This window comes from Lepidochelys olivacea (assembly GCF_965140295.1).
Source record: "Lepidochelys olivacea isolate rLepOli2 genome assembly, chromosome: 10".
NCBI lineage: Eukaryota > Metazoa > Chordata > Testudines > Cheloniidae > Lepidochelys > Lepidochelys olivacea.
The window spans coordinates 33,491,175-33,506,138 of record NC_140420.1 but is presented as its reverse complement, the minus strand read 5'-3'; the positions used below and the strand labels follow the sequence as shown (position 1 = coordinate 33,506,138).

Sequence of the window (14,964 nt, the reverse complement as noted above, 5' to 3'; positions counted from 1 at the left end):
GGGACCTCAACCTGGTCCTCTCCGGGCTCATGGACCTGCCCTTTGAGCTTTTGGCTTCTTGTTCCCTTTCCCACTTGTCGTGGAAGGTTGTATTCCTTGTAGCTATTACGTTGGCGAGATGTGTCTCCAAAATTAAAGCCCTTATTTTGGCGCACCCGTACCCAGGATTCTACAAGGTCATGGGTCTAGCTGCAGCCCCATCCAGCCCGCCTGCCAAAGGTGGTGGTGCACTTCCATATCAACCAGGATCTCTTCCTCCTGGCGTTCTGTCCAAAGCCTCACACGATCAATGGTGAGAGGCGGCTGCACACTCTAGATGTCAGGCGCACCCTGGCATTCTACCGGGAGCACACTAAGCCCTTCCACAGATTAGCTCAGATCTTTATCGCGATAGGTGACAGGATGCAGGGCCTTCCGGTGTCCTCTCAGAGGATTTCGAATTGGATCACCACCTGTGTCCATACTCATTACAAGTTGGAGCAGGCTGTGCCTCCACCGATACTGATGGCTCACTTGACTAGTGCTCAGGTGTCTTCGGCTGCCTTCCTGGCGCATGTCCCAGTCCAGGACATCTGCAGGGCCAAGATGTGGTCTTCAGTACTCAAGTTCACGATACATTATGCCATCACCCAGCAAGCCAGGGATGATGCTGGATTTGGCAGAGCTGTGTTGTAATTGACATGTCCATGAACTCCTACCCACCTCTGGAGGTACTGCTTGGGAGTCACCTACGATGGAATGGACATGAGCAAGCACTCGAAGAAGAAAAGACAGTTACCTTTCTTAACTGTTGTTGTTCGAGATATGTTGCTCGTGTTCATTCCATGACCCACAGTCCTTCCCCTCTGTTGGAGTTTCTGGCAGGAAGGAACTGAGGGAGGAGGAGCTGGCGGCACCCTTATACTGGCGCACATGCGTGCCACTCCAGAGGGCGCCAGAGCTGGTCCCCTACAGATGCTACTGAGGGAAAAACTTCTGGTACCGGTGAATGTGGCGAGCACACACAACTACAATGGAATGGACATGAGCAGCAGTTATGAAAGATAACAGTCTTTTAGAGTTTGGCACCTAATTTCTCTGAAGATTGTCTGTCTGTAGTGAGCAGGCTGTGTTCGTTCACAGCTCCTATATGGCTACTGAAATGTACATGTCTCCTGCCTCCAACCCCATAGAGGGACTGAGCATACTCTATCCTGGGGCTGCAGGGGCTAATTAGTACTTTCCCTTCAATTACTCCCTTTGGCTGCTGTGGCACAGGGCACCAGAACTGAGGGCAGGGAGACTGTCCTCTATTCTCAAAACTCTCTCTGCTGGCAGTTTTTTCCTGCTGAAAAAAATTGTGTGTAATCATGTAATTAAAGACTGTATCATAATGCATATGCACAAGGGGAACAAATTAAGGCTGAAGAGAGCCTTAAATATGCCATTTCCTAATTTGAGTGCTTGACTTTGCAACCTTAACGTACTTCTAGTTTAGCTTGTTTTGGAGGAGCATTTTATGTATAATATGGCTGAGTTAATGTTCCTGAAGCAATCTTAACTTTTAGAGTGTTTTGATCTGAATGCTTGGTGTTCACTCTGGTGACTGTACGGCTTGCTAGGAAAGTCTGTGTTGGATCTAGTGCTCTGGATAAAAGTAATGTGTGTTCTTGTCCTGTAAAGTTGAATTGTAGACTGAGTGTCTCCTTTTTATTTATTTTATGCTGTAATTACTTCTCCATCTGGGTTGTTCTCTGAACTAACCCCACTGTTTTTTGCCTCAGAGGAGAGTCAATGTTTTTTTCACCAGTTCCATGTAAGGTTCTTTTTCAAGGAATTCTCTTGTTCTAATAAACTAGTTCCCTTTACTTTTCTCCAGGTAAGAGAAGATTCCGAACTGTGATAGATTTCCTTCAGATGAGATCTGACCACCCTGTATAGTGCAAAAGGGCTGGAATCTGGTCGCAAATGACCAGCAGGGAATTCAGTATGGTGGGAGCTCTGTGCTGGCATAAGCTCCTATGAATATTTCCTTTGCCAGCCACATCAAAGCAAGTAGTGTTGCAGAATTGAGAGAGGCTTAATGGACCCTTTGCCTGTGGTGTAACTTAGAGGAGCCCCACATTGACTCTAAACCTCACTGAGGCCAGGGCCAGTGTTGACCACCCCACAGAATCAGGGAGCCATAACCAGCTCTAACATCGCTTCCTCACCTGTACTGATTCACAGTCAGGGGACTTACACTTGTAAGCCCAAACACAGTTTTTCCCAGGCAGGGAGACTATGCCTTTTTGATTGGTTCTGGGCCACATGCTAAACAGGCAGCTCTTGCTCTCCTCTGGCCTAGCCCCCTAGCCAATCAACTGTACTAATACAGCAACTCAGAGGTGGAAAAGGCTTGCAAGACTTCCTGCCCAATAGCTCTGTCCATGCTGAGCGCTTCACAGGTGACTGTTTTACTCCCTTCCCCTAATTGACAGTAAGGTATGCATGGAGAATTGCAAAGCTGAGTCAGTGATCTGCTTAATTTGTCATCCAGTTACTAAGTACAGAACACCTAGCATTTACATCCTGTCTCTAGTTTTGAGCATATTCAGCAGTGCTAGAGGGAAAGAGAGGGAGGGAGTCCTGCTCAGTAGCATCCACTGGGAAAGGCAGAAAGCTGACCTGACCCTAAAGGGGGATAACTTTCTCCCTTTAAAGCCTTCCCTCACTTTTTCCTCCTATTGCCAGAGGTGACTCTGTAGGAGGGTAAAGAACCAGGGCATGGGAACACTAGAATGTGTGTGGGACACGCGGGCAAGTGAGATGAGTGGAAAGGGAAACTGGAGGTTGTTAAATATTTAAAATATGGACTCTTCAAATGTTTGAATTTACACATATGTAAGACTTTTGAAGAGTGACGATGGGGATGTGTATAGAATTCCTCCCCCTGATAATAAGAGTTATTTTCTTGACTTGTCACACTGGGATTTGCTGTCATGGGCTTTATAAAGGTAGTAATAGAAAAGAGGGGATAAATTATCTTGCTCTTCCCCTGCCAAAGAAATAAATTCCTACAGTATATTTAAGTGGTTTTCTCCAGTGTAGTTCTGAATGACTCCAGTGATAGAGCTTCCACCACTTCTCTTAGGAGACGCTTCCACAGGCAAATAGATCTTATGAATAGACAATGTTTGTTACTCATTCAAGGGGAGTTTTGTGTTCTGCTGGTTAAATTTGTTTTTTTTTTAATTTATGGAAGGGTGCAAAGAAGCTGAGACAGGTGTCCTTTTTAATTTTTGTATTAATCTAAATAAACACATTCTACTTCGCTTTTTTTCTGTTTCATTTTTATAGTTCTTGTTTTATTCCCCTTGGATGAACCTAACCATTCCTTCCTGTACTGCAGTAGAAATCCTCCTAGTCCTTATATGATTTTGCCAATGTTATATAAAAGAATACAGTCATATTAAACTTGGCTGCTATAAATACAAGAAGAGAAAATAAGCAATCTCCACACTTCATAATCAAGCCCCTCCCATCTTCCATCCCCATTTCATCCTTGTTTGGAAGACAAATTCTTAACCTTTAAAAATGTTATTTATGACTATCAATAAAATATCTCATAAATTGCTTGCTTATATAAACTTATACCCAGAATTTCTTGTTGGGTTAGTATGCCATATCTGATGTAAAGTAGGTTTTTTTGGTAATATTTCAAAATGTTTAAACAAATAATTAAACAAATAAAAAATTACTAGATAGTCCTTTATTTCCCCATATGCAATTTGTATATAGAGTTGCATCTCCTGCACAAAAGAGCGCACACAAAAAAGTTATCTGCTTTTGGGGTCTGTTTCATGAGTGCATCATTGGAAAGAGTAAATCTTTTCCTTCTTCAGAGTTTTATCGTGCTTTTATAAATTGGACTGCAACAAATAAGGTTGACGCACGAGGCATATGGATAAAACCAGGTGTCCAAATTTTATTGCCTGATCAGATAAGTTTTTGAAATGAATGATGAGTGACCCCTCAATGTCTGGGAAAGGGTTTTCTAGCCACGTGGATCAAAGAATATGAAGATGGATGCTTACATCTACTTTTATCTTAAAAATGTTTGTAGATAAGTGAAAGTTAATAGTAATATGTTTGTTTCTATTCTAGATGGGAATGACAGGTAACACTAGTCCCTTTGGGCAGCCCTTTAGTCAAGCTGGAGGGCAGCAGATGGGAGCTACAGGCGTGAACCCTCAGTTACCAAACAAGCCAGGCATGGCAAATAATTTGCCTCCCTTTTCTACTGACATCAAGAGTACTTCAGTTACCAGTGTGCCAAATATGGTAAGTTGTATTTAACTTCTATGTCATTTCCCCCTTCCTTGTTATGCACCTTCAAAATATATTCCAAATTCCCATGTATAAAGTTATATCTAGTAAAAACTGAGTTCACATCATACTAGTTTAGATTTTAATGAATGATATTGAAAACTCATTAATCTGATTTCTTTCCTCAATAGTATTGGTCAGCAAAATATTAAAGGTGAATTGTAAAACAAAAATGAAGTAAGCCCCAAATATGCAAAGTGTGCCCACTATCCAGCCCGTGGTGAGCATGAAAGATGGAAGTAAGTTTAACAGGGTACTGGGCTTGATGGACCGTTGGTCTGACCCAGTTTGGCTAGTCTTATGTAACTAGCATCCACCCTCCCAATTGTTTTTCACCTCAGAAATTGGTACTTTTTGTTTCACTGAAGATATCCCAGAATTCATTGTTCTCTGGTATCTCAGACACTAAGAATTGCGTGGATTCCTCTGAGACAGTATTGCATTCTGTCACATCTCTAGTAAACTGAGAAATAATCAGGAAGGCAGGTGGGGGGGATTTAGAAGCTTATATAAAACTTATTTCTGTGCTCAGTAACACCCATTATTGGTTACCAGGAGCATTTAGCAAAAAGTTCTGTCCTTAAAAGGAGACACTACGAATTTCCATTTTTTTTAAATATTTTCTTTGAGTACCCCTAAACAATAAGCTCTGCATTATTAAAACTAAAATTAAGGGGGGAGGGGTGTCTGTTCCCTGCTGATGTTCAGAATTGAGTGTACTTGAGAGCAACATCACCGAGCATGCTCAAGCCTTCACCTTTCCTTTTCTTTTTGTGCACACTACCACCTGCTGCCTCTTCAGTCTGTTACACTTTCACCTCTGCTTCTGCTGTAATTGAGTCTATAGAGTCTGGGGTAGGTTTGTACACTCAAAGGAACAGTGAAACTGAATTCACTAGATGCTGTCAAATGCACCAAGCAAACTGAAATAAAGAGAAGATATTTTCCTTTCATCTTAGGGATTCTTTATAAAAATATTGCTACAAAATTTTCAACTGGAAATGTGATTTTCCATTTGACAATCTCCCTCTACATCAGTGTTCATTTTTCTTTTGCAGATCACCTTTAAGAAAAAGCTTCTTTACCAAAATAATCAGTTCCTTCCTAATTTTTTCTAGCTGTGTTAGAATGCTGCTAAAAGGCAACACTGGATTGTGGCATCACTGAATGAAGGCACAGCTGATTAGAAAGGAGGAGGAGCTTTTTGCATACAATTTTGGAACTCAAAAGTGAAAGGAGAAACCATCAATTACAACAGTTTCTCCTAAAATGATTACTGAAAATTTTGTTGCACTTTATAAATGAAGTCATCCTTAAGGTTATAAGAAAAGTCAGCCAATTCAGTTCTTTATACTATGTGGTGTGTAATCATAAGGCTGCTTCTAGAATAAGTTTCAGTGGTTCTCAGACTATGGATTGGGACCTCAAAGTGGATCGTGATCCCATTTTAATGGGGTTGCCAGGGCTGGCTAATACTTGCTGTGACCCAGGGCTGAAACCGAAGGCCAAGCCCCACCACCTGAGGCCGAAGTTTGAGGGTTTCAACCCTGCGTGTTGGGACTCAGGTTTCAGGCCCCCTTGCTTGGGGCTGAAGCCCTTGTGCCTCAGCTTTGCCAACCCCCCTTCTGCCCCTGGCAGTGGGGCTTGGGCAGGCTTCAGCTTTGGTCCCCCCCCTCCTGGGGTCATGTAGTAATTTTTACTGTCAGTAGGGGGTCACGGTGCAATGAAGTTTGAGAACCCCTGAGTTTGGTAACAAAAACTTGTTCATATTGGTGGTGAACTTATAGTAAGGTCCAGTATCTTAGGTTGTGGTATTGTTACTTCATAAACTGTGTGTTCATATTTATTACTGCAAAGTTAAAGTGCCCTATTGTGCTTAAATTTATCTAACTGTGCTTATTGTCATCTCACTGTTAGTAAGAGATGCCACTTCCATCCACAGTCTTGATAAAAGACTGAGAGCAAGTGCATTTTGACCACTGTATTGTATTTTAAATGAAAATTGTGTTTTAAAAATGCCATAATAAAATGAAATACCCTTTCATACAGATTTTTAGAATTACACTGTGGTTTTGGTCACCTTTTAGAATATTGAAGCAATAAATGGTTGCAAGGTTCAGCCATGGTTTCTAAATTCAGTAATGTTTCACTTTGATCCTGTCTGCACTTGCCATTTCAACTTCGCACGGGTTCACCTGATCCGCATTTTCGGCAATGGGTAAATTTTCTAATAATATAGACAAAGTTTGTGTGTACACAGTTGTGCAGTAAATTAATTCTCAAGGTATACTCCATTGTTTGTCATAAAGGGTTGTATTTGGTTTTAACCTTGTACACTAAGTCCCAGAATAGATGCAGGAAATGCTGTGTTATGTAAGCTCTATCTACACCACTACGAGTGTGTGTAAATTCCTAAAACAGTTAGAAGTTTTGTTTTATATACAAAGTGGACTGTTTGCTGATAGAGTGAATAGTATCTGGTATCATTTTGGCTCTGATATGGGAAGCACACTATTGAATGCTCTCTTGTTTCTGCTGTGCAAAACAAATGACTTCTAGTTAGTGCAAGTTAATTGTGAGAATAGTTCTTGTTAGTATACTTTTTAAAAATATAATTTACTTTGGAAATTGTGGATGTTTAGAGTATTGCAAACTTGGCCAATTTCATTTGATATTTTCTGTGCTTGCTGCAGCTTCACAAAGTAAAATTAAAATATCACCACTTGAAGATCCCTCAATGTATTAGGAATAATTTAATTGAACTGCTTGTATAGTTTCTATGGAAACTACAAATTTAGTTATGTTTTATGCTCTTAAACATGATAGCAGTTACTATAGAAATTGATAATGCCTCTCAGTGAGATGCAAATTACTTACTGTTGGTTGACACTAGAAACATTGCCATTCTTTAGCAGAAGTATTGATGCACAGATACCACCCTTGTCTTTCAGATAACTCTCTTAAATCTAGCAGGAATTTCAGGAATCCTCACTTCAGGCTGTGTCTGAAAGGAAGCATAAAGGGGAAGGAGAGAATATAAATCTCATAAACTTCCAGGCTTAGTCCCATCCAGTTGTCGGAGGACTGCTCCTTCATCTCTTGTGTGCGTTGTCTTAAAAATCATCTATATTTTGGTGGTGTGTTTATATAAAGGGGCTTGTTGCCACCTGGTAAAGTCAGGACCCTGTGTATAATTCTATTATGAAGCCATTTGCACAGCTGCATAATTCCTTTTTGAAACTGCAGTTTAATGCTATAGAATCTAAACACTTCTACGGACAGTTGGGTTCTGGAGATTATCCATCAGGGATACTCCATAGTTTCTCTCCTTCCTGCCTCTCAAACTCCCTTCCTGGTCCTACATTGGGGACCACTCTCATGAGGTGATTTTTCAGCATGAGGTAGAATCCCTTTTGCACCGAGTGGCAATAGAGCACATCCCACCTCATCATGGGACGGGGATCTACTCCCAGTATTTTCAATTTCTAAAGAAGACTGAGGGGGAGACTCATCCTGACCTTTGGCAATTCAACATCTTTATTTGAAAGCTGAAATTCTGGTTATATTGGCATTGATAAACTCTTCCCTTCAGAAAAGGATGTGGTTCACAGCTCTTGACACATAGGACATGTATTTCCATGTGGACCGTAACCCATCACACAGAGAGTTCCTGCGTTTTACGGTTGGCCAGGAACAGTTTCAGGCCCTCCCCTTTTGGCTCACTGCAGCACCCAGAACATTTACGATTGTTTTCTCTGTGGTAGCAGCCCAGTTGAAGTACCAGGGCTATACATTGTTTCCATACCTAGATGACTGACTCCTGGTAGGCCGCTCTTGTTCGGGGGTCAGGTCTTCTCGTACAACTTCTAGCAGCCATAAATGTTTACATAAATAAAGAAAAGTCCATTTTGTTACCCACAAGAACAATAAATTTAATGGGGGCAACATTGGGCTCAGTTTCTGCAAGAGCATATCTCCCCACAGACAGGATTCATAAAATAACCAAAGTGATTTCATGCATTACCAGCAGACCACAAACTACAGTGCACAGGTATCTTTCACTGTTAGGCTCAAGGCCAAATGCACTTACATGACGCTGTTTGTCAGACTCTACTTGTGGTGTCTGCAAGCTTGGCTCCATTCAATCTGCCAACTGAACGAGGACCACATCAATTCCAAGGTGACTGTTTCCACCAGAGTTATCACCTCCCTCATTTGTTGGTCGTGGTGTGAGTTCCCTTCAGCCCTCCCACAGCCACCATTGTGACAGATGCCTTCCTCCTGTGGTGGGATGCTCACCTGTACAACCACATTGGTCAGGGTACCTGGACCTCACGAGAGAACAGGCTACATATAAACATACTAGAAATGAGGGCAGTCTGCCTTGCGTGCAAAGCCTCCCTTCCACTCATACTCGTATTCCATTTACGGATAATGTTGGACAGTATCACCATGGTGGTCTATGTCAATGAACAGGGAGGAGCAAAATCTCATTTCTTCTGCCTGGAAGCTGTCAGACTTTGGAACTGGTGTGTCAGAAAGCACGTCATGATACAGGCCGCCTATATCCCCAGTATTCACAACTCCCTTACAGACAGACTAAGCAGAAGCTTCTTGGCAGACTGTGAGTGGGAGGTTCATGACAATCATAAGTGAAATACTTACCCGGTGGGGTACTCCAATATTTGCATTCCAAACTAACAGAAAGCTCCCCCTATTTTGTTCCAGAGGTGCCATGGATTGTGACTCCCAAAGCAATGCTCTTCTGTTGCCTTGGACAAATGGCCTCAGATATGCCTTTCCTCCCATTTCCCTACTTCTGCAAGTTATGGGGAGGATATGTCACGACAGAACTGGTATCATTCTCCTAGCAGCCTACTGGCCCAGACAGCTCTGGTTCATGGAACTTCTAAAGACGTCTGCCTGCCCACCCACCCACCAGTCAGAGTCTGCTCATTCCCTGATCTCCTAATCCAGGATGGGGGGGAAAATTAAGCAAGCATTAAAATTCCTCACTCCACCTCATGGCCTGGTGTTTGGATGGGCGTTGGAAATAGAATTCTCATGCTTGGCCCCTGTTGAGGAGATCCTTCACCAAAGTAGAAAGGATTCTACTAGAACCTGCTACCTGGCCAAATGGAGAGACTTTTATTGGTCTGGACTCAACTGCACCAACGTTCTGTAGATACCTTAAGCATCCCAGTTGTCCTAAACTATCTCTTGTCCCTGAGGACTTCAGGGATCACTATCAGTTCTCAGCAAGTACACATAGCAGTGATTAGTGTCTTCCTCCCTCCAGTGGAAGGATGGTCCATCTTTACTCACCCTGCTTCAGCACAATTTATGAAAGGCCTGATCAGGACCTTCTCACTAGTGCTTAACACATCAGTGGGACCTTTAACCTTGTCCTGTGAACACTCTCTCAGGTCCACCCTTTGAACCCATGGCAACATGTGCCAGGACCCACCTGTCTATGAGGGTGGCTTTTTGTGGCTATCCTTTCTGCTAGGAGGGTCAGTGAGGTTGGAGCCATCATGGCAGGTCCTCCTTATACAGTGTTTCACAAAGAAAAGATTTCTCTCCAACTGCATCCTGGATTTCTCCCCAAGATTGTTTGAGTTTCACCTCCAATGAAATGATACTTACCTGTATTGTTCCCAAAACCCCACACTTCTGAAGAGAAGAGACCATCCTCCCTTGATGTCTGGTATGCCCTGAAATGAACCAAACTTATTAGGAAATTACTTGAAACTTTTTATTGCCATAGCAAAGAGATGGCATGGGCAAGCCAGAATCTCCCAGAGATTTCTAAGTGGGTTTCGGGATGCATCTTGGAGTTCTACAAGATAGCAAAAATTCCTTCCCCTGTGGCTGTCACAACTCATTCCATGCAAGCAGGCATGAGGTGGAAGCAGCTTGTATCTGACGTCCTGCTGCAAGGAAGCTACCTGGAGTTCTATCCCCATGTTTGCAACACACTACACTCTAGTTCATTGCACGGTATGCATCTGATGAAGTGAGCTGTAGCTCACGAAAGCTTATGCTCAAATAAATTGGTTAGTCTCTAAGGTGCCACAAGTACTCCTTTTCTTTTTGCGAATACAGACTAACACGGCTGTTTCTCTGAATGGCAAAGTGGGAACTATAATGACAAAACAATACAGAAGTGAGGATTTCACATCCCAGCTATTGATAAGTGAGTTCTTGCCAGACAGGATGCTATTAAACTAAGTTTCCTTTTACATCTTCTAGGCACTTCCCTTTCTCTGGAGGCGATAGGCACTATCAGGGCAGGATTGTATTCCTAACAGCCCAATAGCACCTTTATTCCAATGTGACTAGTTTGGAATGTGAGGATGTGACTAGCCGCTTCCCAGCTTATGGCTGCCTCTGTTGCTTAGCCAAAGGCCTTAGCCTAAGAACAGGGCCTCAGACTGTCACAGTAAGAGAAGGACCTTACACTAGCAGACAGTGATTTTGATTCTTTCTTTTATACCTCTAACTAGCCAAGTGATAAGAATACACCTAAATTCGTAGAGTATAGGCCTTTACAGACAGGCCTGAATATCTATATTCTAACAGGGTGAAGCCACTTGAGGAAGAAAGCAAACTTTATCAAGGTTAACTCCTTTCAGTACCAAAGAGGTAACAAGGAGGAGACCCTTTGCATTTTAAATGGTCAGCCTTAGGGTAAAAGGGTCTAGGCACAGAGTCTTAGCATCAGGACAATCTAAGGAACTTTTTTTCTTCCTGGGTCCAAACATTATCTGAGTAGTGGATATGGGAGCTACATCCATTGTTCTCAATAAAGGCACTGGATTGCTAGAGATGTATATTATGAAAATATCAATTTGCATGTAAGGAACAAAAAGTATCTCCTTAAGAGCTCTTTTTCAGAAATGTTGGGGGGAATAACCAGCTGTAATTAACTGATATAAGCGTTGTATAACTTCTCAGCACACCATGCTGAGAAGTTATACAACGCTTCTTCCCTCCAGTGGAAGGATGTTCCAGCAGTGAGAGCTATCTCAGAGTACCCAGAGCCCTAGAAGGAGAGCGTGAAACGTCTCATGACTGTCACAGAAAGTATTGCTTTCAGTACAGGGATTTCTGTGTTGAATGGTTACTGGAAGAAAGGAGTCAGAGTAGCAGCCGTGTTAGTCTTTATCCGTAAAAAGAAAAGGAGTACCTGTGGCACCGCAGAGACTAACAAATTTATTAGCGCATAAGCTTTCGTGAGCTACAGTTCACTTCATCGGATACATACAGTGGAAAAAATATATGCATCCAATGAAGTCAGCTGTAGCTCACGAAAGCTTATGCTCTAATAAATTTGTTAGCCTCTAAGGTGCCACAAATACTCCTTTTCTTTTTATGGAAGAAAGGAGATTCCCTCAACTTCAAAGGATGCTGCAATCATGCTGATAGACCTTTGAGATTTAGCATGATTTTAGTCTGTCTTGTTTTAGAGTTGTAAGGGTGGATCAAGCATCAGGCTCTTTTTTTTTTTTTTGGGTGGGGGGGGGATATTGAGGTGTGATACCACCCTATATTATTAAATGAAGGAATTAAGCAACATTCTGCACGTTGTAGCATTCACGGCACTGTGCAACTAAGCTACAAGAGTTTTTGTGACCACCCTTTATTTGTCAGACTCTTTTGTAAACCCCAGTGCATGCGGCACATAGGCTATGAGACTGAGTGAGAGAGTGCCTTTTTAAGTTTTTTCTATTAGGTTGACCCAATTTTTTTAGTGCATCCATTTCTGCATGAATCAAGGCTTAAGAGTATTTTCTTCAAGGAAAGCACAGATGCATCTATAGTGTTCTCAGTGGACTGTTTAGACAATGATTGATGTGCCCAAGGGTTTGGCTACTGTACATTGGAAATACAAATTTAGATTTTACAATTACTCTTCTGACCAGCAGATGGAGTTCAAGAATATTACTTAAGAAGCTAATATAACCATCCAGTCCTCATCTTTCTCAGTTGTTTTCTCTAACGTGAATTGGAGCAGCTCTTCTCCGTCTGACTTAACAGTTTGTCAGAATGCTTTATGGCAAACTTAGTCTGCTGAATCTCAGCATTTGATCTTGCGTGTTCTTCTATGCTCACTCTCAGTAAACTCAGTTGATTCTCTTGGTTTTGCATAATGTAGTGATTTTGATAGAAGAAATGATGTTGAGAGGCTTTGACTCTGCCTGTAGAGGAGTATATAAAGAGCTCAAATAATGTCTACAAAAACTTTATGCGGCTCAGCTCAATTTTTAGTAGTATTTTAAGGGAGATATAATTTAACAAAATATCTTCCCAGTAATTCAGTTTTCTGTCATGCAATGAAATTAAGCAATGTGTAACCCTGACTATCATAACCAACTGAACAAAAGCCACCAATGGAAAGTTGTGACTAAGAGGACTAATGTGATTCTTAGGTGTACAAATGGGAATATCAAGTAGGAGTAGGGAGGGAAACGTGGAATTTCCTTGGAGTGCTGGTCCCAGTGTGTATTCCACAAATGGATATGCATGTGCACCATGCACCTAAGACCAGAAAATCTTGCAAGTAGTATCCATTGGTCCACACCTGCATGTTGGATTTCCTTGTGCTCAGCACTGAGGGTATAAGGGAAGGTGTGGATCGACCATCTCTCCAGTTCCTTTTCACTGCTGTGTGCCTGAGTCTGAATCCTCAGCCCGGAGCTATTCTCGCATTGTCTTAATCTCTCTAAATATAATTGTATATAATTTGTTAGTGTTTTTGTAGTATTCTAATAGTTAGTGTTGCTTTGTTTTTCCCCACCTCAGGGACCCTCTCTGTCTTCCCTTTTGAGAGTAGGACTTTACCCAGAATCAGATGATTTAAAAACCGTCTCGTGTTCTTGCTCCTTCTCAGTCAGTGACTACCACCAGGACTGCCTTTACTGCTTTGGGGAGGTGCATATCTCCGCTAAGTGGAGTATCTTTCACTCCTTCCCACCTCGGACCTGAGAGGGACGAGAGCTCTGACTGAGGAGTTACCTCCTGGAGAAAGCCATGAGACCCCAGTCAGGTCCATGCCAGCGAGATGCCCCTATACGACAGCTACAGTCCTCACGCAGTGTACCTCCAAGCATGAGTTCTGGAGCAGAGGCCGTATCAGATAAATCTACCCGTTATCTTGGGCTTCTCATAAGAGTAAAGCGGCAATGTGACCAATATAAAAACAAATTCCTCTCTAAGTCTGTTTCCAAGAGAAAGGATCCTTTCCGAGCCCTTCCAAGTCAGTTTAGTCTTCACATGCAGGTCCCAAGGACTTAAGTCTCCCTAAGCCTCCTGACCATGAAGGGAATGCATGCAGGAGCAAGGCTTCAATGGAACTACCACCACTGTTGACAGTAGTGGCGACCGTGGCCTCTCACAAGCCGCCAACATCCTCCGGTATGGACCAAGAGCAGCAGACAGCACTCTTTGTCCAATGGTAGGCTCTGCCAACCACTAAGTCTATTGAGGCATTGTATCAAACAGAACCAATAAGTGGGACCCCTTGTACTCCAGGACATACTGAGACAAATGCTACTCAGAGGATATTTTCAACCTTCCAGACCCTGACTCTCTACTGTTTTTAGGCCTGGTACTTCAGAGGGACATTTTAATGCCAGAAGGGGATACCATCTCAGAAAGAAGAATTTATTCCCCTTCTCCATCCATGAGGCAAAGTTTCCTTCCACTGGCACCAGTAGTACCTCTGATGGAGTCAGATCCAGCCTTCTTGTTGGCTGACAAACTAGGTAGGACAAACTACCATCTCCCAGAGAGGTTAGTCTAGACAGGGTTTTGAGAGTTTCCTGGACCCATCCTCCATGCAAGCAGGATCACTTTCCAAGGGATCACAGGTGCCTAGTGCCTTCCCTCACACCAAACCAGTATTCAAGCCTTCATACAGGCCCTATTTGAGTCCTTGGAATCTTTATGCATCACAGCTTGGATCTGTGCACTCTACCAAGTGTCACGTTGTCCCTCTCGTAGGCAATTATAGAGTGGTATAGCATACCCTGGTAACGTACCTCTACCCTTAAAAGGGCTGAGAAACATTACTTTTGTGCCTGCAAAAGGGGAAGAACTCTTGTTCACCTTCCCTGCCCCCAACTCCCTAATAGTACAAGCAGCCACAGAAGAATCCAGGTAGCAACAGCCTAAAGCCATCCCTGTGGACAAGGGAGTGAAACGCCTGGATCTTCTGAGGAGGAAGGTATACACATCCACTAGCATCCGGTTCTCAGGATCTCTAACTACCAGTCCCTATTTGCAAAATATGACTTTATGACGACTTGAAGTTCCTGGAGTTAAAGACACACTCCCCCAGAAGGGGCCATGGCCCAATTCCAAACCCTTGTTAAGGAAGGCAGTCTTTATGCAGCTTGCAATAAGATTTTAGCTGTGAACGCAGCTGATACCACAGTAGTAATGTAGTGTGTTGTGATTTCACTCTTTGGGGTTCCCCAGGGAGATTCAGAACACCATTGAGGACTTGCCATTTCATTAAACTGGTCTTTTCAGTAAGAAAACAGACAAGTCTTTGTACTCACTTAAAGACTCCAGGACAGCCCTCCTCTTCCTGGGCATTCATGAGCCCCAAAG

The 14,964-nt window shown here is 42.7% G+C and overlaps 1 protein-coding gene across 3 annotated transcripts in view; it reads left to right on the top strand.

The window, feature by feature from the left end:
• The window catches only part of CREBBP (CREB binding lysine acetyltransferase), a 191,352-nt gene that overhangs the window by 83,500 nt on the left and 92,888 nt on the right, over positions 1-14,964 (top strand). For all 3 annotated transcript variants that reach the window (XM_084640891.1, XM_084640892.1, XM_084640890.1), the window contains exon 3: positions 4,126-4,302. In XM_084640891.1, coding sequence (XP_084497017.1) covers positions 4,126-4,302 — 177 coding nt within the window. The remainder of the gene's footprint in view (positions 1-4,125; positions 4,303-14,964) is intronic.